The sequence below is a fragment of the Schistocerca nitens genome, chromosome 2, assembly GCF_023898315.1.
Source record: "Schistocerca nitens isolate TAMUIC-IGC-003100 chromosome 2, iqSchNite1.1, whole genome shotgun sequence".
Lineage (NCBI taxonomy): Eukaryota > Metazoa > Arthropoda > Insecta > Orthoptera > Acrididae > Schistocerca > Schistocerca nitens.
The window spans coordinates 795,085,204-795,110,229 of record NC_064615.1 but is presented as its reverse complement, the minus strand read 5'-3'; the positions used below and the strand labels follow the sequence as shown (position 1 = coordinate 795,110,229).

The 25,026-nt window shown below is 38.4% G+C and overlaps 1 protein-coding gene across 11 annotated transcripts in view; it reads right to left on the bottom strand.

Annotated features, from left to right (window-relative positions):
* The window catches only part of LOC126237049 (mitogen-activated protein kinase kinase kinase kinase 5), a 312,327-nt gene extending 287,882 nt beyond the window's left edge, over window positions 1-24,445 (bottom strand). For all 11 annotated transcript variants that reach the window (XM_049946813.1, XM_049946817.1, XM_049946814.1 and 8 more), the window contains exons 1-3: window positions 24,208-24,445; window positions 13,788-13,845; window positions 3,114-3,269 (exon numbers count right to left, since the gene is read on the bottom strand). In XM_049946813.1, coding sequence (XP_049802770.1) covers window positions 3,114-3,269; window positions 13,788-13,845; window positions 24,208-24,318 — 325 coding nt within the window. In that variant the 5' untranslated portion in view covers window positions 24,319-24,445. The remainder of the gene's footprint in view (window positions 1-3,113; window positions 3,270-13,787; window positions 13,846-24,207) is intronic.
* Window positions 24,446-25,026: the final 581 nt, after the last annotated feature.

Sequence of the window (25,026 nt, the reverse complement as noted above, 5' to 3'; positions counted from 1 at the left end):
GTTTACACCTCAGGGTCACCTGCTGCCTGAGCAGTCTAATCCATTGTGTCTGAGGGTTTGGCGAGATCTAGGTCCTAAGTGGATGCCAGAATCTCCACCTCATCCCCAAATGCAGAGCTTGGAGGTAGCGGTGGTGTGGGTGCCACCGCAATTTCCTTGGTCTTAGGGGTCTTCTTTTGGGACTTTTCTCGTTGCTCCTTGGGTGTCTCTCGCTGTGAGGGCTTCACTGATTCAGTTTCAGGGACTGAGGATGAGCATGAAGCCCTATGACCAGCTGCTCTTTGGCACTTCAGCCACTGGTGGGTGTCATCTTCCCACTAGCAGAAATCTGTGAAGGGAGTGACCCAAGGGATCCCTCCCTGCCGAGAGGAGCCAAAGAAGACTTACGCTTCTCCGGATGGGAAGTGGCGACTGGTGACCCCGATGGTTGGGGGGACAGTGCTCCCAAGGTAGGTGGTATGGGAGCAACAGGGGGGAATGCCCCCAACCATCAAGAGGGTAGGTGTAGCCTTCTGGCTCTGAGAGCCGACTGGAATTCGTGGAACTGATGGGGCTACAACTGTTCTCGTAGCGGCAGCATATGAGGTCATAGCCACAGCTCATATTTTCACTTAGCCTCAGAGTAGGTCAGTCGGTCCAGGGTCTTTTATTCCATGATTTTCCTCTCTTTCTGTAAATTCTTGCAGTCTGGCGGGCAACGTGAATGATGCTCTTCGCAGTTGACACAGATGGGAGGCGGGGCACATGGATTATTGGAATGTGATGGATGTCCACAATCTCAACATGTGATGCTGGAAGTACAGCGGGAAGATATATGGCCGAACTTCCAGCACTTAAACCACCGCATTGGGGGAGGGATATATGGCTTTACATCACAGCAGTAGACCATCACATTGAGCTTCTCAGGTTAGGTGTCACCCTCAAAGGCCAAGATGAACGCACCGGTGGCAACCTGATTATCCCTTGGACCCTGATGGACGCGCCGCACGAAATGAACACCTCGCCCACTCTAAATTTACATGCAGCTTGTCATCAGACTGCAAAAGAAAGTCCCTGTGGAATATAATACCCTGGACCATATTTAAGCTCCTATGTGGCGTGATGGTAACAGAAACAACCCCCAACTTGTTACAAGTGAGTAAAGCCCGTGACCGGGCAGAGGATGCTCTTTTTATCATGACTAACCCAGAGCGCATTTTGGACAAGCCCTCCACCTCCCCTAACTTGTTAGAAATGCTATAAGGTTCGCTGCCATCCTTAGCCTGCCGTTCCTCCCATGGTGGGGCCTCTTATGACAAAGGAATACCTCGGGCCTATTCTAATCCCCAGACCTGCAGGGGGAAGTGTTTGGGATCCGTAACAGGACAGACTAAAAAAAAGATATCAAAGCAATTTGGAGGTGGGCTGCTAGATTTGTTACCACAGGCTTAAACTACATGGAACTGTTATGGTGATGCTTTGGATCTCAAATGGGAATCCCTGGAGGGAAGGCGACATTCTTTTCGAGAAGCAGTATTGAGAAAATTTAGAGAACCAGCACTTGAAGATCACTGGCAAACGATTCTACTGCTGCCAACATACATTGTGCATAAGTACCACGAAGATAAGATACAAGAAATACAGTTCATACAGAGGCATAAAGACACACATTTTTCCCTCGCTCTCTTCGCAAGTGGAGCAGGAAAGGAAGGGACTAGTAGTGGTACAGGGTACCCTCCACAGCACACCATACAGTGGCTTGCGGAGTTTTTATGTAGATGTAATTGCTCATTCAGCCAAGCAGGATTGTACAGCAGACTAACGTCCCTTGAGTAAGAAAATGGGTTTGTTTTCAGCAAGACAAGCAGTCCAACAACTTCTGGAGCACAACAGGCTGTCAGCATAGCAGTCACTCTTCCAGGTTCCCTTGCACAATAGCAGTGATAGGTGCACTAACAGTGGTGGCCCAACAAAAACACTGAACACAGGAGAAGCCCCATGTTGTCTTTTCAGACTAGTCTCAGTTCTGCCTACAGTATCACAATGGACACATCCAGGTGTGGCTCAGAGAAGAATGAACACAAGACTGCTTTAATCACTGCCATATAGACCACTGAGTATACAACATAATCACCTCTGGTTCAAATAGCAGGTGATTTGGACAGAAGCCATTACATTTCTAGTGTTAAGGCGTCACTGTGCCCTATCTTCAAGGTCTCTGTGTGTTATTTTTCAACAAAGTAATACAATACTGCATGTTTCTATGTTGTCTTGACCTATCTCAATACCAATGAATGTTCAACTGCTGGCCTCACTAGCAACTTCTCCAGATTGTTACCGAAAACTTCTGGTCACAGGTTGCCAAGAGGCTGGCATACTACGATTTACCAGCCACTATGCTTGATGAATTCTGGTGTACAGAGTTGAAGCAGCACGAAAAGATATACCCATATCTGTCCTCCAAGCTGAGTTCAACTTTTTGCCCAGTCTGATTAGGACCATTTATTTGTGCCAGAGGTGGTAGCCCTGTGTACTATATTTTGCACCCTTACACTCTCAAGTCACCTAAAAACTTAATCTTAGAATCTTCTTACTATAATGTACATGCACAAAATTTTTGACCTCTCCTTCTAAGATTCAAAACTAAATTAATTAAAAATGCCAATACTTACTTTGGAAAGACAGCAAGTTTAATAAAAAAATTAGAAAGTATTTGGAAAGTATATAGCCCTTGCCAAGTGTGTTTTATAAGACAAGTCTCTCAGTGAGCAAATTTATGAACTTCAAGACCTGAAAGACATTATTTACATCTTTTCGACGGGGTGTGGTACTCTATGGAACCGAGGGCTGAGTAGTGAGTAAAAAAATATACTTAGTAAATGAAAATGACAGGAAAGTGGATATACACAGTAAAGGAAAGAAATGAGAAGGTCTTAAAATACAAGAGGAAAAAAAGAATGGCAGCTCCTCATAAAATCAGAAAGGAGAAGTGTAACATAAAAAACAAAATTATTTTCAAGAACTGATGAGAACTGTCTCATACCTGTAATATCAAGTCATGAAAATTCAAGCAGGGTACCTACCAAACTTGTAACAGCAACAAGATTTAGAACCAAAATATGATAATGACTTACTGTGATAAATATCTTGAAGAGATCCACCACCGCAATATTCCATACAAATCCACAACTTGTCCCTGCGCAAGTAGCTGCCATAATATGCTATAATATTTGGATGGCGACAGTCTTTCATCATCAATATTTCCTGCTGAATGATGCCAAAATCATCACCTGAAAATAGAAAAAAAGGAATCCATGCTCGTTATTACACTCAATACATTACACACTACTAGGAGCCATGAGTGCTCAGCATTGAATGCCATAGTGTATATACATCAATTACTATGACCATAACTCTGTTCTAAATATTTTTCTGTATACTGATATGACTTATAAAAGACAAAAATAGGTAAAAACTGAGATGATCAGAGACCAAGTTACCATCAAATTATGCAGGAACACAAAATAGATACTCAGACAATCAAATTATTACATTGATTGATTTTAGAGGTAAAGAATGAAAGCAAATGGCTATGACCAGAAATCTTTGACGTTAACATTAGCAGCAATCAAATATCAATATACACCGAAGAAAACTGCAGTACTGGTATCTGCTACTTCATTAAACAAATATGAAAAAGTGAAAGAAAGACCAACAGCAAGATTTAGGAAGATATCATGGATGTAAATATTAAAGCAGGAAACATGAAAAAAATGTAAAACACACAATAAAAATTCCATCCTAGGTAATGACAGGAAAATATCATTTTATATTATTTTTGAAGTATCATTTTTGCCTTGTTTAGTTGTTTTTCAGTGTTATGCTAAAAATGAAAGTATAACTGTCTATTACTCTGTATTTATTGATAGCCAACGTTACATTTATTTAAAGTGTTGAAAAAAAAGACCTACACATTGAACCCATTAAATCAAATCAATTAAAGGAAATGTATTTCAGCAACTACACACCATTGAAAAGTTTTTCAAAAGTAGTAGTAGTAGTAGTAGTAGTAGTAGTAGGTATTCTGCCTTACGACATGTCTTGTCATAGGTTAAGCCTCTTCTACTTCTGTCTGTCCATAGCCAGTCTTTTCATTTCTGAATATCTGTCTCCTTTGATATTGTCCAGTATCTGATACCTTCTGTTTCCTCTTCCCCCTTTTTCCCTCCACCACTCCTTCTATTCCATGTCCGCAGCTCGTGGTCTCGCGGTAGCGTTCTCGCTTCCCGAGCACGGGGTCCCGGGTTCGATTCCCGGCGAGGTCAGGGATTTTCTCTGCCTCGTGATGACTGGGTGTTGTGTGTTGTCCTTAGGTTAGTTAGGTTTAAGTAGTTCTAAGTTCTAGGGGACTGATGACCATAGCTGTTAAGTCCCATAGTGCTCAGAGCCATTTTTTTTCTATTCCATCTTTTAATAAACAGTCCCTCCTCAAACAATGTCCAATCCAGTTCCGTTTTCTCTTTCTGGTGACTTTCAAGCATGTTTCTTTCTTCTCCAACTCTTCTTAATATTTCTTCATTCCTTACTCAGTCTTCCAATTTCCCTTTTTCCATTCTTCTCCGTATCCATATATCTAGTGCCTCCAATCTTCTTTCATCTTCCTTCCTCAATGTCCAGATCTCCGCACCATACAGCGCAATGCTCCAGATGTAACATTTGGTAAGTCTTTTCATCAGATCTTTGTTTAGCGGTCCACAAAGTAATTTCTGTTTCCTCTTGAAACATTCTTTTGCCGTTGCAATTCTTTTCCTCATTTCTGTTGAGCAATACGTATCATCCACTATTGCACTTCCAAAGTAACTTAAGTTATTCACTTGCTCTATTTCCTCTCACTCTATTTTCATACAGCATTTTCCTCCCTTTCTCCAGTTACCATGCTTTTCGTTTTATTCTTGTTAATCTTCAATATTCATATTCTTCTAATTTTGTGTTTAGATCATCTAACATTTGTTCCACCTCTCTTGCACTCTCTGCCAGCACAACCCTGTCATCTGCAAATCTTATACACTCCACTCTCCGACCCTTATACAAACTCCTCCCCTTCCATCAAAACTTTCATTAATAATTGAACAGTGTTGGTAATAAATAACAACCTTGTCTTACACCTCTTCCCAGTTCAATTTCTTCACTCATCACACCTCCTATTCTTACTCTTGCTCTCTGGTTCAAATATAAATTTCTAATTAGCCGTCTAACCCTCCAGTCAACCCCACGTTTCCATATGTTTTCCATCAGTTTGTCCCATCGTACACAGTCAAAAGCCTTCTCAAGATCAATGAACTTAACATACACCTTCCTTTCCTTCTCCATGTACATCTCCCCTATCACTCTCAGTACCCAATGGCATCTCTACTTCCCACTCCTCACCTGAAGCCAAATTGATCATCTCCTATTATGCAATTCAACTTTCCACATAGCCTTCTGTTGAGCGTCCTCAGCAAGACTTTGGCTGCATGCGATATCAGGCTCACTGATCTATGTTCCTCACACATTTTGCAGTTCTTTTTCTTTTCTATAGGTATTAAGATACTTTCTGTAAAGTCCTTTAGCCATTTTCCTGTCATGTATATTTGATTACACAATTCAATCAACTCCCTTTTCGCTTCTTTCTCCAATGGCTTCAACAGTTCCACAGGAATCTCATCAATTCCCATTGCCTTTCCATTTTTCATCTCCTTCATAGATTCTTCAATCTCACTAGTTAGTATTGAGTTTCTTCTGTCATCATCTGCAGCTTTATCTTCTTCTTCTACCCCAAGCTCTCCTTCACTTGGGAAGCATGTAGCCATTTAATACATTCTTCCAATCTTCTCGTTATTTCTTGGGGTTCACTCATCATTTTACCATCTGCTGCCTCTACTTCCTTTAGTCCATTGTTGTTTCTCTTTTTCTCTGACTGGCAAATCCATTGCTTCTTTGTACATCAAATCATAGTTTCCTTCTTTCTCTAATTTCTCTATCTTGTCACACTTTTCTGTCAGCCATTTCTCCTTTGCTTTTACTGTTTCCCATCTTAATTCATTATTTAGCCTCCTGTAGTTGTGCTTCCCTTCTTCTCTGTTTACAGTTTTCCATTTCCTGTGGTCATCCATCTTGGTTATCATATCTGGTGTTACCAATTCTTTCTTTACTTTTTTCCTCTCCTTGACTCCAAGCATTTCCGTAGCTGCCTTTTTGATCCCATTTTTAAAATGATCCCATCTTCCTTCTGTGCATTCCATTTCCTGTCCTTGCATCATGATTTCACAATATGTATTCTCTAAGTTTTGACAATTCCCTTTGTCTTTCAGTTTCTCGAAGTTAATGTGATCTCTCTTCTGTCCTTTCCAGGTTCTTTTCAATTTAACTAGAACTTCAGCTACTACTAACATTCAAAAGAAAACATTACCATAACTTCAAAGTTCTTTTCAGAAACATTATGCTACCAATACATCAACACTTCACTATTGTGCGGAAACAGCTGTCAGTATTCAATATTTACCTTCAGCACAACAAGTCGCATTTGACAACGGCCGCATTTACTGCTGACATGGAAAGTTGTTTTCCCTCTACATTGCTAAAGAATTTGTACCTGTTTAGAATACCCTAATGACTGTGACTTGCCATTTCAGGTACACTTAAAGGCCTTGTTGACATGTCAGTGTTAATAAGAGTTCATCATTATCTTTCCATGGTTGAAACAAGAACCAAGGGCTGTGAATAGTCTCTCACATGGATCGGTGACCATGTTAAACTAATCTTGTCCTCACAGTCCCTATGGGAGCAATACAGAGGGAATTGTAGTGCAGGGTGTATCAAAAAGAATCATCCAATTTGACACGTCTTTATTACTCAAGCCAATAAACATATACAATGAATTTTGTTTTCTGATGAATGGAAAACTCAAAAAGTTTTCTTCATACCTTTTCATAGATGTTCAATAAGCCCCCCCTTGGGATGCATAGCATATGTCAATGCGATACAAGAAGTTCCCACACTGCAGCGAGCATGTCTCATTTTCCAGCTTCCACAGCTGCTGTTATGCGATGTGTCAGTTCATTCATTGTTACTGGTAACGGAGGCACATAAATAGGGTCTTTTATAAACCCCCCCAAAAGAAATAATCACATACAGTCAAGTCCGGTGACCTTGGAGGCCAGTAATGTAAGGCTGAATGACATCCATCGTTCAGTAATCCTTTGATTTAAAAATTCCCACACTTCCAGATGACAGTGTGGCAGTGCCCCATCCTGTTGGTAAATGATGTCATTCGAATTGGTCACCAACTGTGGGAAACAAAAGTTCTCAAGCATATCAAGAAATGTGCTTCCTGTGACAATGTTCTCGGCAAAGAGAAATGGACCATACACCTTTTCCCGTGAAACGCACAAAACACAATACATTTTGGAGAGTCCTCTCACGTTGTACAGCTTCAGGTGGTTGCTCCATACCCCATATTCTCACATTACAATGGTTCACCTTTACAATTCAATGGAATGTTGCCTCATCACTAAACACTAAGTGTGGAAGAAAACTGCCATCCTCGATCTTGCCAAGAATGAAATTACAGGACTCCATACATTGTTGTTCATCACCTCCATGAAGAGCTTACAGTAGCTGAATTTTGTATGGTTTCATGTGTAAATGTCGATGCAACACATGCCAGATGTACTTCGGGGAATGTTGAGCTGTTCAGCTGCATGGAGAATGGATTTCTGTGGACTCGTTTTGAAACTATGGCAGATATGTTCGACATCTGTGTCAGACACTCGGGGACGGCTGGGTGATTTGCCTTTACACAAACAACCTGTTTCTTGGAATTGTTCATGCCATCGTCTAATGCTCTGTGCTGTAGGAGGATCCACATCATACCTAGTATGAAGGTCAGGCTGAACAGTTATTACTGACCCACACTGAGCAAATAATAGAACACAATGCTTTCTGTTGTCCCAACACCGTTTTTACTAGAACTGAAGTGGGTGCACTCTGCTGCTAACTAACAGGAATCATATAAAACTCAAGAGTTTGACCTTTCCAACAATATGTTGTTCATGCACATATCTCAAATAACATAATAGTTATAATTTTTTTTAATTAGATTATTCTTTTTGAAACACCTTGTATATTCCTAGTAATATCATTTAAAGCCAGTTCTTGAAACTCCACAAGTAGGATTTCTTAGAACAGTTTGCATCTATCTTCAAGGGTCCAACAATTCAGTTTCTTCTGCATATCTCTGACACTCTCCCATGGGCCAAACAAGCCAGTGAACATTCCTGCTGTCCTTCTCTTAATATGTTCAATATCCCCTGTTAGTCCTATTTGGTACAGGTCCCCCAGTCAGTTGAACAATATTCTAGGACAGGTCACACAAGTCATTTGTACATAATCTCCTTTGTAGGTTTACTGCATTTCCCTAACATTCCAGCCACAAACTGAAGCCTGCCACCTGCTTTACCAATGACTGAGCCTATGTGGTCGTTCCATTTCATATCCCTACAATCTGTTACACTCAAGTATTTTTATGCGTTGACCAATTCCAATTGTGATATGTTGAGAATGTAGTCTTACGAGACTACTTTCTTTTAACATTTAAACAATATTTGTGCATTTTTTTAATTTTTTTTATTTCTTTTTTTTTCAGGCACTGCTTCTTTATGGAGAAGTGCATCATCAATGAGAAGTCTGAACCTACTAACAATATTGTCTGAAAGGTCATTAACATACAACATGAACAGCAAGGGTCTCAACACACTTCCCTGGGCCACACCAAGAGTTACATCTACATCTGACAATGACTCTCCATTCCAGATAACATGCTGGATATCCCCTACAAAAAAAAATCCTCAGTCTAGTCATGAATTTTGTTTAATACCACAACTATCATATTTTTTATATTAAGCTTAGATGTGGTACTGAGGCAAATGCTTTTAGGAAACTGAGAAATACTGCAGTTATGTGACTGCCTTGATCCATGGCTTTCATGTGAGTTAAGTACAAGTTATGTTTCATGTGATGAATGTTTTCAGAATCCATACTGGATGGCATAGAGGAGGTCATTATGTTTCAACAATTCCGTGGATTGCTTCTCCTATCCCTCTTGTAGACTAGTGGACCTGTGCTTTCTTCCAACTACTGGGTACAGATTTTTGTTCAAGGGCTGTGCTTTCTTCCGACTACTGGGTACAGATTTTTGTTCAAGGGGTCTATGGTAGATTACTGGCGCTTTTTAACAATTTGAGCTGTTTCTCAACACCACAGACATAAATATCTGTATCACTTATCTTTGCAGTGGTGCAAGAATTAAATTGGGACAATACCCTTTGACTTTCATGTGTAAAGAAACATATGAAAACCAGGTTCAGTGTATCTACTTTTTCTCTGTTACACTCAATTTCGGTCCTGGTCCCATCTATGAGTGTCTGGACAATAACTTTGATACCTCTAATGGTCTTTAATACACTAACTGATCAAAAGTATCCATACAGCTCTATGTAGTGAGAATTGACCACTAGATGTCATAAGAAGCACACCCGCCAGTATAAAAGGAGGTGGGGAATATTGCGTTGTGAATAGAGAAGCAGTAACAACAGAGTGGGTTGATTAGGAGAGCTCAGTGATTTCGAACGTGGACTAGTAATTGGATGTCATCTAAGTAACAAATCCATCAAGGGGCATTTTTACCCTTCCAAAGCTTCTCAAGTTGATTCTTGGTGATTTGATTCTGAAGCAGAAATGTAAAGGAACAACCACAACTAAACCAAAACTATGAAGACCTCACATATTGATGAACAGGGACCATTGAGCATTGTGGAGGATGGCTGTAAGAAAATTACATGAAACCAGAAGAAGGAATCACTATGAGCTCCAAGATACTACCAGCAGTCCAGCTACCACGATGACTGTACATAGGGAGTCAACAAGAACGGGATACAATGACTGAGCAGTTCCTTGTAAGCCACACATTTCTGTAGTCAACACTAAGCTATGCTTGAAGTGATGTTAAGAGCAATGCCATTGGACAACAGATAACTGGAAATGGAGTGTTGTCTCATGCTAAACCTTGTGGTTTGGCATGTCCCTGGAAAACGTTACCTGCCATCACATTTAGTGTCAACAGTGAAGTACAGAGAAGGTAGTGTTATGGTATGGAGGCATTTTTCCCAGTTAGGGTATGGTCTCCTTACTAAGCTTAAGAAAGCACTACATGTGGAAGGATATGAACACATTTTACATCATTGCATACTGCATATAGCAGAGGAACATTTCACAGATGATGATCGGTTGTATGAGCATGATGATGTACCCTGTCTACAGTACAAACTGTGAGGCAATGGTTTGTGGACAATACTCCTGAAATGGATTGGTCTGCCTACGGTCCCGACATGGACCTAATGGTATACCTATGGGGTTAGTTAAGAGTTTTGGCATTGCTTCAGATTCCAGAGTCCAATACCACTACATTCTCCAGTTTCCAGTCTTGAGGAAGAATAGACTGCCATTCCTCCACAGACATTAACACACCTCACTGCAAGTGTCCCAAGCAGAGTTAAAGCTGTCATAAAGGGGATGGTATATGAGCAGAATTTCTTTGGGTTTTAAGAGAGAGCCTTTGATAATATTCCACTTCAGCTGTTGCTGAATGTTTGCCCTCTTGACAACCAAATGTGTGTCATTTGGCATCTCCTTATGCACAGCCCTATATTTTGTTTTTGAGTTCCTTGTCAAGATACTACTGCCTCTTGATCTAGTTTGCTGAGAGTATAAATTCTCCTACTTGTTTTAGCTGTCCTTTGTACTTTGGTAATCACTGTTGGTACAACTGCCTCAAGGTCATTGATGCTAGTTTCTACGTGGACATCCTCAAAGAGGACAGGTGTGACAGTAGTATCAAACCTCACTTCTTTCCATCATCAGTGTGCTTTTGTTCTACGTAGCTATCAGAGAACGCATTTAGCAATGTTTCAGTTACATTGGGAGGTGAGTCTTGTGAATGATAAAAGGATCTGATTGTAACTTATGCTCATGCTTGCACGGACCATCTCACATGCAATATCAATTTTTATCTCGGTGGATGTAAGTTCCTCATCCACTGTGACAAATACACTAACTTCATTTACCATTAGCCTATCCTTCCAATACACATTTACATTTTTCACAAAATATCTCACTGCTATCACTTTCAAGTTATAGCCAGTTTTCTGTAACTAGCATAATGTGAACTCCACAGCCTTTTATGAATGCTTCAAACTCTGACAATTTGTTGCAATTGCTTTGGCACTTAATCACTAAGATTTTAATATTCTCACCTACACCGGGTATTTTATCTGGATCTTATACCAACACTTCTGGGTGTCCTATAGCTATTGTTACCTGGACTGGACGGAAAGTTGCCTAACCTAAAAAGCCCTTGCGTACTTCCCACACAGTCAGTCTACTGGGTAGTAGTCTTTGAGTTCTGATATGTAGTCCACACCTGATCCATTTACACATTTAGAGAGAGACTACAGTTCTGAAACTATGACTAAAATCCAGGGAATCACAGCCTAGCTTGTCACAGAACTTCAAAGTCTTTGGTCCAGTCCTTCCACTCAAATTAGAACCAGGGAGACAAAATCTGTTCTGGGCTAATGTTGCCAAATGTGACCCACAATGAAACTCTGTGAGCTAGGCTGCTCTTCTCAATTTTCTCTGCTAGTCACTGGAAAGATCCAAGTATGATCTCAGAGCTCACACAACATGCATTATTTGTCTCCTAGACAAAATGGTTGTGAAGGCAATTCTATAAGAAGTGATTTAACTGTATTACTCATGCAGCATGATTTAAATATTCTTCCATTATATGTGATGGCATGACATCACATACCCTGTACTTTGGTTGATTGTCTTACTTATACTTGTATACTACAAAAGTATGCAGTTCAGTTGATGCACCACATTAAATATTTCTACAAAATGCTTCATTTTTTGTACAATTTGTTGTGCAGAAGGGTTGAGAAATGTTAAGTCAGTGATCAAAACTGTTATAGGAATGGCATTCATCAGAACTGGAGTATTTACGTTTGACATCATATTATAGTTCATTACACGGGGAACAAACAATCATTTTTTTAGAGTACACAAGAGCCTCAGCCTTGAGAAAGAATGAAGTCAAATTCCAATTTCAACATTCAATAACTATAGTTACAAACATTAGTAAACTGCTGTCCTCAGATTTATAACATTTTTATAGGGTAAAATGCCAAACAGAGAAATTTCATAAAAAATGCCAATTTCTCATTATTTTGCTAAAAATTACCAGTTTCAAGTTATTATTTTCACAAAATAAGCCTGTCCCTAATCATAGGTTTACAATTAAAGAAAGCAGTTCCTAAACCTCATCGTCTGGGGACAGTAAACACTGAGGCCACATTTGCCAATGCCGATGTTTGCTGGAGGTATAACTAACCGCCCCTCCCCTTTTGCCCACACCCAGAAAACCTTAAATCAAAACCATAGTTTGCCAGTGCTTAAAAGACACCTTAAAATACACAGAATTGAAATTGAGGCGTTCTCTGGAACAATAATCTATAGGCAATTGAAATCCAAATCAGTCAGTAATTCTTACATATTACACTATTCTGTCATATATTCTGAAACCACAATATTTTGTTTATATCTGACTGAAATTTAGTCATGTACGAGAGTTTGAAATGAATAAGAAAACTATCTAAAAAGTTTGAAGTACTGTATCTCGATCTCAGTATATTTTAGTCAAGTTATTGTTCCACAGAATGCCCCAATTGTAAGATCACTGCAGCTCAACTGCATTACCACATCACCACACTCCACCTGAAGCAATCTCTCACCCCAGTCAAGTTGTAGTGCCAGTGCAATGTAGTCAGCTTGGATTGACCATTCAAGTCTTTAACTGTACAGTGAGGGATTACCTATATTCCTTCCATTATTTGTTTTCCAGCAAAAGCTTCCCACTGCCTTACTTCTCTTCTTCTTCCTGAAACATTTCCTTCTTATGCAGGTCATTCACAAAGCCTATTCCAACCTTTTCTTTTCACACACAGTCTATCACATAGCATCTCCCCCTATTGCAGCCCTCTTCGGTTCACATCATCCTTCACCTGGTCTCTCCATCTTGTTCATGGTCTTCCAATTGGTCTTCATCCAGATTCTCTCCATTCTAGGCCTCTTCTCAGAAGTCCGTCTCATCCCGTACCTTTAATGTGGCTAAACCATTTAAGCCTATTATTATCTATAGTTCCTTTTAGGGGCTTGATAGATCTGCAAGATATTTTATATTGTTTCATTCTTTATCCTGACCCTTCTCGTCTTACCCAGCAGAATGCTCATCTCCATTTCTTGTATTCTACTCAGGTCTACCTTTGTCCAAGTCCAACATTCTGAGCCGTAGGTCAAAACTGACACATAGTATGACTTATACATCATGATCTTGCCTTTGGCTGGTATTTTTCCATTTCTAATCATGTCCGATACATAAAAATAAAATTTCGAACAATATTTTACTCTCTACAAAATTTCTTGCTTGATGTTTCCTTTCTCGGTTAATCTACTTCCTAGGCTCATGAAACCATTTACTCATTTAATAATTTTTCCATCACAAATTACGTTCTTCATTTTCCCTGTGGATTTTCTTTGACATCTTCATTGACCCATTCACTTTCAACAATCAAACGAGTCTCGGATTGCCTTACTTAACTTGGTTTCATGCTTTTAATTTTAATGAAGCAAGTGCCAATAAAGAGTAATCTTACCAGGTTCCAGCTTTATCACTTTGATGGCAGCAAGTTCGTTTGTAGATATTCTCTTTGCCTGGAAAAAATAAAAGGAACCATAAATTAAAAAAAAAAAACAATATTAACTATAATTGTATAAAATTTACTGATAAAAAATATCTCTTTGACATTGTCATTAAACTGAGACACAAACTGTTGCTGCAAATACTTCAAGAGTGTTCAAAAATTTTGTTGGCTCTAAATTATCACTAGGCAACTGCGAGTAGAGTGAGTGGGTATATATGTGGCTACCCACAGATTTCAGAGTTTTCTGATGCCCAGATATCCCAACAGCAACTTGGTGACTAGTTTTTGGCAATTAACATTGCAGTTCAGCCTGTCCTCTTGGAAATTCTGTCATATGCAAGAACCCATATTATTAATTTTCTTTTACCCAAACGTGTTTCATCTATTTATGTACTATCATAAGTGAGTTTTTATTTATTTTCTTTCTCACATGACGGCATCAGTGCTGCATGTTGGTAGTTTTATATCTATCACGCATTCAACAGCTTGTCATATGCTGTGGCCTTGCTTCCTTGTTTATTATGTGTTGAAGAATGTATTCCTTTTGCTTTTGTCCTTTTGCTATTATCTGTTATATACACATTGTGTGATGCAAGGTAGCAGAAATCTTGTGTTTTGTTGATACAATACGTCAAATGATCATGCAACAGCTAAAAATGGTAACAGCAAAGGACTTAAGTGTTTCAATGTACCATAAACAAGAGATGCAAAGGCACAGCATAAAAATAAAATAACATGAAAAGCTGCAGAATGCATGGTAGATTTAAAACTACCAATATACACTGATGGTCTCATATGAGAAAGACACCAAATAAAAACCCACTAACGACAGCACATAAAGTGGTGAAGCATGGTCGGGTAAACAAAACTAATGAAACTCTCTCCAATCTTCTTAGCAAGCATGGAAAATAAGAAGAGCTACATCTAAAAAAGGATTACTTCAGCCTGTTCTTTTAGTTTAAATGATTATGTTAGACACTGGTCACAAAAGTCAGTGTTGTTCTGTCTATTCAGTAACAAAGTAAAAAACAATTTGATTCACAAAATCTAGCGCAGTTCCTGCTATACACCGTATAAACCACAACAAGTAGGTCACTTTACATTTTACATAAGCAAATAATACACTTAAATACATGATCTCAATATTTGTACAAACTGTGTGGCTAATGCATTCTATGTAATAGCCTTCATACAATAAAACTAATTAACAATCAAGAAGAATAGCGATGAAAAACTAAAACACTTATTTGGACATCATGTCACTTGAAACTAAGGTTTGTAAATACATGAGTAAATCTCACTAATCAACTTGTGACTTTTTATATCTGTGTTGTCACAGGATGTTCATAACCACTACACTGCACAAGCTTTCTTTCTTTTCTTTTTTCCTACTTCTCAGTGATGACACATTCATGCAGATCTGTAAAGGGCCCCTTAAAAAATTTATAACAAACATATCATCACAATTAAAAAATACAATTAAACACAAAATTAAATTTAGTACAAAGCATCCACATCAAGCATGAATAAATAACTAGAAATGAAAGTGACTGTACTACAGAATGGAACAAAACAGAATCTTAAAAACAATCAGAAATCATTCCTGTTCAACAATTTCCAAAACAATTTACGAATCTCTTAAATCAGAGGTCTATTTCTTTACTGTATATAGTTTTCAGCTGCTCTTCGAAGGCACTATGAAACTCACTTTCTTCCAGAACATCCATTAATCTATCCTACTCCAATCTATGCAGTACCTTCAAACATTCCTTAATGCTGCTAGTATTATGAATGTAATGGCATAGATGTGCACTAAATGGAATTCTTAAATTGTTTTAGGCATTTACTCTAATGTATTATAAGTACACACTTTTAACCACGTAAACACCAGTTGTGGTACAATGGTCCATTCACGATTACACTACATGTAAGGAAGAATCATGATCAATAATGTATTGTTGACCTGTTATTCTCTGATGTATATGTCTTACATTCTTATCCCTGTTACCCGTTGATTAATTTAAGCCTCCAAGTGCGGAACATAAATCTACTCCTGACACTGACAACACCCATTGACCCTATTACCATCATAAAAGACACAGCTCTACAAAAATGTTATTATTTTTAATCTATTTTTGTGCCATAATACATTACATCTTGAAAATATATGAATATTGACAGACTGCAAATTTGTTGTACTCACTGTTATTCTGATACTATGTTTATCTTTGTACACAGAGGCTTGAAAATGGCACAGAAACTAAAATAGTAATGGTACAACAAAAACAGTTACAGCTAAATGTGAAAATAATGTCACATAAAGAATTTATAGAGCATGTGTACCTGTTATTACAACACGTTAATGTTCTGGATAGTTGGAGGAAAGCATTATCCAGACCCAGCATTTGTCTAGCTGCAGTTTGTAAACCAATTTAAACTTAGCAATAGAAACGACTCTTGACAGGCAAGGATCAAATGATAATGTCTCTTGTGACTACCACCCTGCCAAGTTCGAAAAGATGTCAACTCCCGAAGATGACACTTGTCTGAACTTTACAAAAATTTCATGCTTGAATGTAGACTCTGTCATCGCCACAGTTCTATGCCGAGCATGGAGAAAAGGTATACTACTGTCCTGATTTAGATTTGCAAAACTGGGGCGGAAGCTCAAATGTGAATCAGCGACACAGGTCAACCACGTATCCTGCAACTTTCTTTACATTGTGCTGAAGAGGAAGAAAAGAGGGTGAATTGGCAGCTGACTGAGTATAGGATACATTCTTTTCTGGATTATGAAAGGGCATGTATAATGAAGTAACACAGAAAAGTGTAGGGCCTCTCTCTTCATACTGTTGTGCAACGATTCTTCATCCATATGAAGGTTGTAAAACCAATGCCAGCAAAGCAAATGACATAATTTATCACAAATAGCATTAGAAACCATCAAAGGTGGACAGTGGGAGCAGGAAGGAGGGGGGGGGGGTACAATGTTGCCCAGGCCAGATTTGCAAGAAAGTAGTGGGAGAGAAGAATATTAAGGTTTAATGTCACATTGACGATACTGTCATTATGCTTGGATAAAAAAGAATGGGAAAGGACTTCGACCATGTCCTTTTCAAAAAAAACCTTCATGTTGATGGCCCAATGGTGTTTTGAACACTGCTGCTTTGGGAATTCAGCAGAGTTTGTTCTCGTGAATGAGAAGGATAGAGAGATAAATCTGAAGTTACTGGTAACTAACAAGAGAACAATTCTGAAAAGTGAAGTTTAATCTATAGTCAAAATTTGCTAATTGAGTATTATTTTTACTGACTGATATAGTTTGCTATCAACATTCTCTCCTGCTGGTCTAGACCTTGCTCTTCTAGCCTCACTATTCCACAACACACAATGTTGAATCATTATATGTGAACACACATACAGTTTAGAGGCTTCATTTAAAAGGTAGTTGTTGGAATCCCTGTCAAGCCATCCAGATTATGGTTTTTGTTGAAGGCAAATGCTAGGACGGTTTCTTTGAAAAAGATATGGCCCGTTTCCTTCCCATTCCTTTCTCAAGCCAAACCTGTGGTCTGGGGCTGTCTTCCTCCTTCCAACTGCACATCCAGCTCTTACGAAATCACAGTCCACAAGGGTATAATTTGGAAAATAAATAAACCTAGATGCTACTCAACGGCTGAAAAAATAAACCTAGATGCTACCCAACACCTGAAAACCACTTTCCACATTTCTTGATGCAAAACTCTTGCTTAAACTCAACTGCATTTTGTCCTCAGGTTACAATACAACCAAATTTCCATCCCTACCTAAAACAGAGTTGTTATTTGCCTCTTACACCATCAAGACAATTAACAGATGTAGTACTCAGTGGTAATTTTCAGTCGAAAAACTGTTTTGATGCAGTTCTATCTATCATGTGCAGGCCTTCACAACTCTGCTTAAGTACTGCAACCTACAGCATTTCAACCTGCTTACTACATTCGAGTCTCGGTCTGCCACTTCAGATTTTCTACATTCCTCGGCGCCTCAGGATATGTCCTACCAACCCAATCTTACTTTTAGTCAAATTGTGTAATAAAGCTTTTTATTAACTATTTTGTACATGTCCATTGTTTTCAGATCTAACCACCTAATCTTCAGCATTCTTCTGTAACACCACATTTCAAATGTCTTTTCTTTCTAGTTAGTACATTTCACTTTCACTGAATGTCGCACACCAAGTATTTTTAAAACAAACTTTCTTAAAACACAAATTTACATCCAGTATTACAATATTCTACTTCTTCATAAAAGCTTCTCTTGCTATTGCCAGTCTACTTTTTATATCCTCCATACTTCTGCCACTGTCAAGCACTTTGGTAGCCTAATAGCAGACCTCATCTCATGTTTAATATCTCACCTCCTAATCTAATTTTGCAGCATCATCTCACCTCATTTTAACTGCATTCCACTATCCTTACTTTTACTTTATTGATGTCCATTTTATAACCACTTTTCAAAATATTGTCCATTCTACTCAACTTACGTCCCATGTACATCCCTGTCTCTTGCAGAATCACTACGCCACTGGCCAAGAGTTTTAATTCTTCTGCCCAGACTTTAATTCCATTTGTATATTTGTCCTTAGTTTTCTTTATACTTACTCCTTGTACAGATTGTAAAAAGAGAGAAAGAGAGAGAGAGAGAGAGAGAGAGAGAGAGAGAGAGAGAGAGAGAGAGAGAGGCTGCAGCCGTGCTTCACCACTTTCTCAACTACTGCCTCATTCTCATGTCTTTTGATATGTATAACTGCAGTCTGGTTAATGTATAGCCCATAGATAACATTTGGTTCCCCGTATCTTATCCACAGAACTTCCAAATTTGAGAGTTTATTTCAGTTAACACTGTCAAAAGCCTATTACTGAGAAAAATATCGATAACTAGCAACTACTTCTCAGAGTATAAATTATTACTGTAAACACACATGAAATGTTAATTTTGAACAATTCATTTCATGTCACAAATTTCATTTCACTTCTTAGAACCTGGCATGATCTGTTTTTCATGCAATTTCCGATATATTCAGTGTGGTTGTTATTGGTTGTTGTTCCAACTTACGGTTTGTGTTATATTGGTTTCACACTAACATCAATTTCATAACTACAATTCCATCCTTTGATTTATGAATATTGTGGAAATTCAGTTCATTTGCACTATTAGCTTTCAGAATTTATGAATGTGTTCACTTGCATTTTAGTGGGCTTTTAAACAGCAGTTATTGTGGAGAGGAGACACTACATGTAGCCTGCCTTACAGCTATTTAAGGCATTCAGATATCCCTTCAAATGCAGAAAGTCCGTATATAAAACGGGAGGAAAATTAAATCAATTATACCCATTGATCGACTTTTTTCAGTACTGTGCCCAATTCTGCTATCACTGCAGCTCCACTCATTGAACTGTGGTTCAAATCGGGATCTCAGATTTTTGATCAGTATTCCATAAACTACGAGAGAAAGCACAAGAATGAGAGTCTTAGTCCAGCACTGGACCAGAACGGTGAGAAAAATGTAAGAAAATTAATTTTTGTGGATCTGTAAATAGCTCTGTTTGCACTGCCTACTGAAATATAATTTAAGTACAGCATATGACATTGTAATTCTGTCAGAGACAGCAAAGGACTTGGAAGAGCAATTGAACAGAATGGACAGTGTCTTGAAAGGAGGATATAAGATGAACATTAACAAAAGCAAAACGAGGATTGTGGAATGTAGTCGAATTAAGTCGGGTGATGCTGAGGGAATTAGATTAGGAAATGAGACGCTAAAAGTAGTAAATGAGTTTTGCTATTTGGGGAGCAAAATAACTGATGATGGTCGAAAATATGAGGATATAAAATGTAGACTGGCAATGGCAAGGAAAGCGTTTCTCAAGAAGAGAAATTTGTTAACATTGAGTATTGATTTAAGTGTCAGGAAGTCGTTTCTGAAAGTACTTGTATGGAGTGTAGCCATGTATGGAAGTGAAACATAGACGATAAATAGTTTGGACAAGAAGAGAACAGAAGCTTTAGAAATGTGGTGCTACAGAAGAATGCTGAAAATTAGATGGGTAGATCACATAAGTAATGAGGAGGTATTGAACAGAATTGGGGAGAAGAGGAGTTTGTTTCACAACTTGACTAGAAGAAGGGACCGGTTGGTAGGACATGTTCTGAGGCATCAAGGGATCACAAATTTAGCATTGGAGGGCAGTGTGGAGGGTAAAAATCATAGAGGGATACCAAGAGATGAATACACTAAGCAGATTCAGAAGGATGTAGGTTGCAGTAAGTACTGGGAGATGAAGAAGCTTGCACAGGATAGGGTAGCATGGAGAGCTGCATCAAACCAGTCTCAGGACTGAAGACCACAACAATAACAACCTCGAAACAAAGAATTTAATTTTGTAATGGTAGTAGCTGGTACAAATACAATAGAGAAAACAATATTTTAGGAGGTTTACATTATGTTCACTGTATCCAATACAATGATTAGATACTTTTTTTACAGTAAGAAAATTTGGGTCAAGCAATGTGTCCAATTCCACCATCGACTTTGACCCTGACATAAGTGTGTTGTCTTGTGTAGTGTGACATCATTATTGCATGGTGTTTTTGAGTCAGGTCGTGTTTGTAGATGGCATGCTGCAGTATTTAGTGGCACACACTTGCGGTGGATGTTATGTTTGAAGTCGTTTGTGTTATGTGTGGTAGGGGGTCATTTGATTTTGTGCAGTTGTCCTGTGAAGTTGTGTTGGAAGAGTTTGCAGCTTCACTAGTGGGTTACTTTGATTTATTGTTGCATATGTTTAGGCAGTTATGTTTGTGTTAGGTATGATTAGCATCATGTGTTATGTACAGTCCAAAAATTAACAGTGTTTTCCTTTTTTATTAGCAATGGGTACAATGGAGAAATTTAATTGTCATTCATTCCTCGTCGTACTGGGGGGAGATACGATAAAGTTTTTGGAGGGCTCTGGCTTCATTGCCGAATATGTGTCGTGCCATGTATACTGAAAATATGAAGTTGACCATAGTCCCAGAGACCTGTATATGCAGTAGCGTCGCAGTCAAAACTCTTAGAGATCTACCCAATGAGGAATGTGGTTGGTTGAGGAAGTATCTTGTTTTGTTCTTTGAGGACTTTGTGTGTGTGTGTGTGTGTGTGTGTGTGTGTGTGTGTGTGTGTGTGTGTGTGTGTGTGTGTGTGTGTGTGTGTGTGTGCGGGCCAGTTTGTTTCGGTTTAATTTCTTGTGTGTATTTTAACTGGTCAAGTGAATCTGAGGGTTTAGGGTTTTTGATTTCCTTGTGTGTTTTTTGACATCATCAACTGCATTTGACATAAGTACGTCAACTGAAATAACCGATGCCAGGATTTCTGACTAGTTTGGGTTGTAGGTGTCGATGGCTTTGTCTAACTATACAGGTCAAGTGAAATTTGCAGTACTGGTTTTAAACCTGGTTGTTCGGGTTTTTTGGGACCGAGACTTCATTTGGGCTAGATAGATCAAGAGAAATGTATGATTCCTGCAGTTGAAGTTTTTGTACCATTATGTCACGTGTTGAGAATTTATTGTGTTTGATTCTGCAGATGATATTTGCTTTGGGCTGAAGTTGCTTTTCGTATAATTGTATATTTAGTGTGTCCCTGCCCCAAACCCCATACTTCCTGCTGATATCCTGTTAGTTTCATTTTATGGCTGAAACAAAATATTGTGTCATTTTTAGGTTTGTAGCTTGTGTATGAGGTGGCATTATAGTCACCGAATTGGATATGCTGGAAGTAGGGATGTCTGCTATCTTGATGACATCATGGGTAAAAGGAAACAGGTAGAATCAAATGCTTCCTTAATGCTGAAAATTTAATACAGTCAGTAGAGATATGTAACTGAGATAATTAGCCTAAATGATGGTCTGGATACTACTAGCACTCTTCCACAGTTACTAATGAATGTTATTGATGATTTTCCTTCATCTAGTTTAGATCTGTGTAGTTGATGGTGTTGTCATGAAAGAAAATATGCTACTGGGGAATGTAACAGACGCCACTCTGTGTGTACCTGTTTTGCAAATGGTTGTTATGCTGAATGACTGGTTATAACAGAAAGTTATTACTTACTCTTTGACTGTGTCCTTACTTTGTGCATCTGATTACAGTTCATGCATTAAAGTACTCAATGAGTATATAAAATCTAACGGCAATACTGAATCATTGATGCAAGGTGCTGATAATGTGTTTGAACTGAAAAAATAAACAGAGCAGAAGACAATCTACAGATATATATCAAATTTGCCAAAATGTCAATAAATGATTCTTCTGTTGTTTTATAAAACCTGAAAGTGAATGTACTCAGTGTAGGAATGAGACTTCTCTCAAACTTCTAGAATGACTTATGGCATAGCCTACAACTGTAGGTGTAACAAGTATCAGTTTGTGTTTGAAATATGAAATGTCATAATCAGATGATTATGATGATATGCACGGAAGACCAGAAGTTATATCTTTTATAAAGAATTATTAATAAAACAAAAACTAAGCACATATTAACTACTCCATGAGTTGAAGGTACATCAGTACAGCTGACATAATTATCTCAGGATAGACAAAGAAATAGACTGCATTCGTCCATCACTCATACTGCTATTCATTATAAATCAAGACACAATCATGAGGGAGCAATAAAGTCACTTGAAACACTAGATTTTTCCTTTCCCTCCTATAGTCATTCCTCTAGGAATGCAGCTTTACAGTAATGACAGCTTTGTCTGAAACAGGAACGATTCTTACATAATTTGTCAAAAACAGACTGAATACACCATTTTTCTTGGTCTTAATTTAGTGTTCCCGACACAAGGCAGATTAACATATCACAACTAAATTACCCTAGCAATTCACAATAGATGTATTCACGAACTCTTGATATGAAGCTGCTGTGAACACTTTCTAGTGACAGACACTTGCAACAGTCGCAAAAGAGCAAAGCCAGAGAGTAAAACAGAGTTTGCTAAGTGCTACTACAGTACTACTGAAGTCAGTATTCTTTGATCACTGCATAGGCAGCTGGACACACAACATTATATCTGGATGGAATAAAAATGTAACTAACAGCTATTAAATTGTTTGTGGGACAGCTACGATAGGAACAACCAATCAGAACACAAGCTTGGTCATACATTATGTCCAGTGCACAGATGACATATCACTCTTCCATCTCAGATGCCAGTTACCATTCAGCAGTGAATGACAACTAGGGTATGTAATGTAATTATCATTTGTTCTTTTATGCTTTGTTTCTCAGTTAGAACAACATATGTTAACAGAGAAACTACACATGAACTCAATATGGAACCACACAGCAGCTGCTATCGGAGCCATATTGCACCAAAACAAAAACAGCATATCGACATCATCCCCCACCCACGTTCCATGCTCACTTTGTTATTCTGATAAGATACTATAGCGACTCAAAATCCTCTGATTTCTATAACAATTAATTCCTCACACTTCTCCTAGTCTGAAACTAGGATGCCAAGAAAAGGAGAGCACACGCTACATAGCATACAAATTGAACATCAAGTAGCAAATGATGTCTTCTCGTGGAAGTAAAGAATACAAGGGACAGAACATGTAATATTTAAGGTACTACAACCATTAGAAAATTAAACCACAAGAGTTAAGCGGGAAATCCATTAAATTTCAAATAACCATCAATACCCTTAATGAAGTTGAACAATAGGCCCTACTACTAGTAACTATAGAAAAGAAACGATCAGAGCATTAATTGCTGCAGAGAATCAGCAGATGTATGGAATGAACAAGGCGAAAACGTAGTATGAAACCACTTAGAGAAATTAAAAGGGCACTGTACTATGTTCACTAAGAAAACCTTTGAGAATGGATTTATCGTTCACTTTTTTTATAACTGGACAAGGAATACAAAATGTTGAATGAAGCCTATTTATGACTATGACATCGATATAGCAGTTACTTACAGATGTTTACACTTCACGTACTGATATCTCATTCCTACTTAACTTGGGGGCAGAAACATCTCACTTCACACTGAACGTACATTTCCTTGGTCTGTAAATCAATTTTCCCTCATCCTTAACGGTTTGCACAGCTCAATTACAGAAAAGTCTGTTCTTAACTACTCTTAACACCTGCCAAACAATGTACTCACATCACAACGTCAATTTCAACTTTCTCAATCTGTCAGTGCAACACAGAAACGGAAAAATCACGATCATGCTCCACAAACTAAGAGGTCACTTTGTTTCATTCAGACACACTTAATTATTAGGCGTGCCGTAATAACTTGGTAAACTAAAAAAGATTTTTGGGGTACGGAACCTTGTAAACATCTCCATATGTCCCGCTTCCTATGCGCTGAATCAACTCATATTCATCTTGTGGGTTTCTTCTGCTTATATCCGAAGATAACACTCCACTTCCATGAGCCATTGTTTGAATTATGACATTACACACAAATCCACATGAAACTAACACAAATAGAATTATCCTGCCTCCACAACCGTAAACTTAAAAGCCCAGGGTGGCAAACACAAAAACCTAACCACCAACCACACATTTGCTGTGATCAGACTGTCAAAACACCAAAGATATAATAACCTCATATTACTAATCAAGATAAACCAGCACGATGACTAGCCTTGATCGTTGAACAGGAAAAATTTAAATGTATTAGTATTGTATGCTGCACAGACATTAACTTGGTCTAACATTTACTTTGTATTGCTTGTCTAACACTCCATATAAAGCAGACTCCTACATTACGGTATATTGATAATTTTTGCTTTTTGGACCTTTGACTACAACTAAATGAAACACAATTTTCGTGCCTGGCACATTTCGCCTTTAGTATCTGCAAGGCCTCTTCAGTGACAGTTTGCGTGGACGATTTTCTACATATTATGTTTCTGTTCCATTTTTGGTGCCGTTCCTCTTCTCATAATTGCCACTTGGGGTTTCTCCAAGGCACCAAAAACGGAACAGAAACATAATATGTAGAAAATCATAGACGCAATTTGCCACTGAAGATGCCATGCAGAGAATAAAGGCGAAACGTGTAAGGCATGAAACTTGTGTTTCATTCAGTTGTAGTCAGACAGAGCAGAAAGCAGAAATTATCAATATACCGTAATATTACAC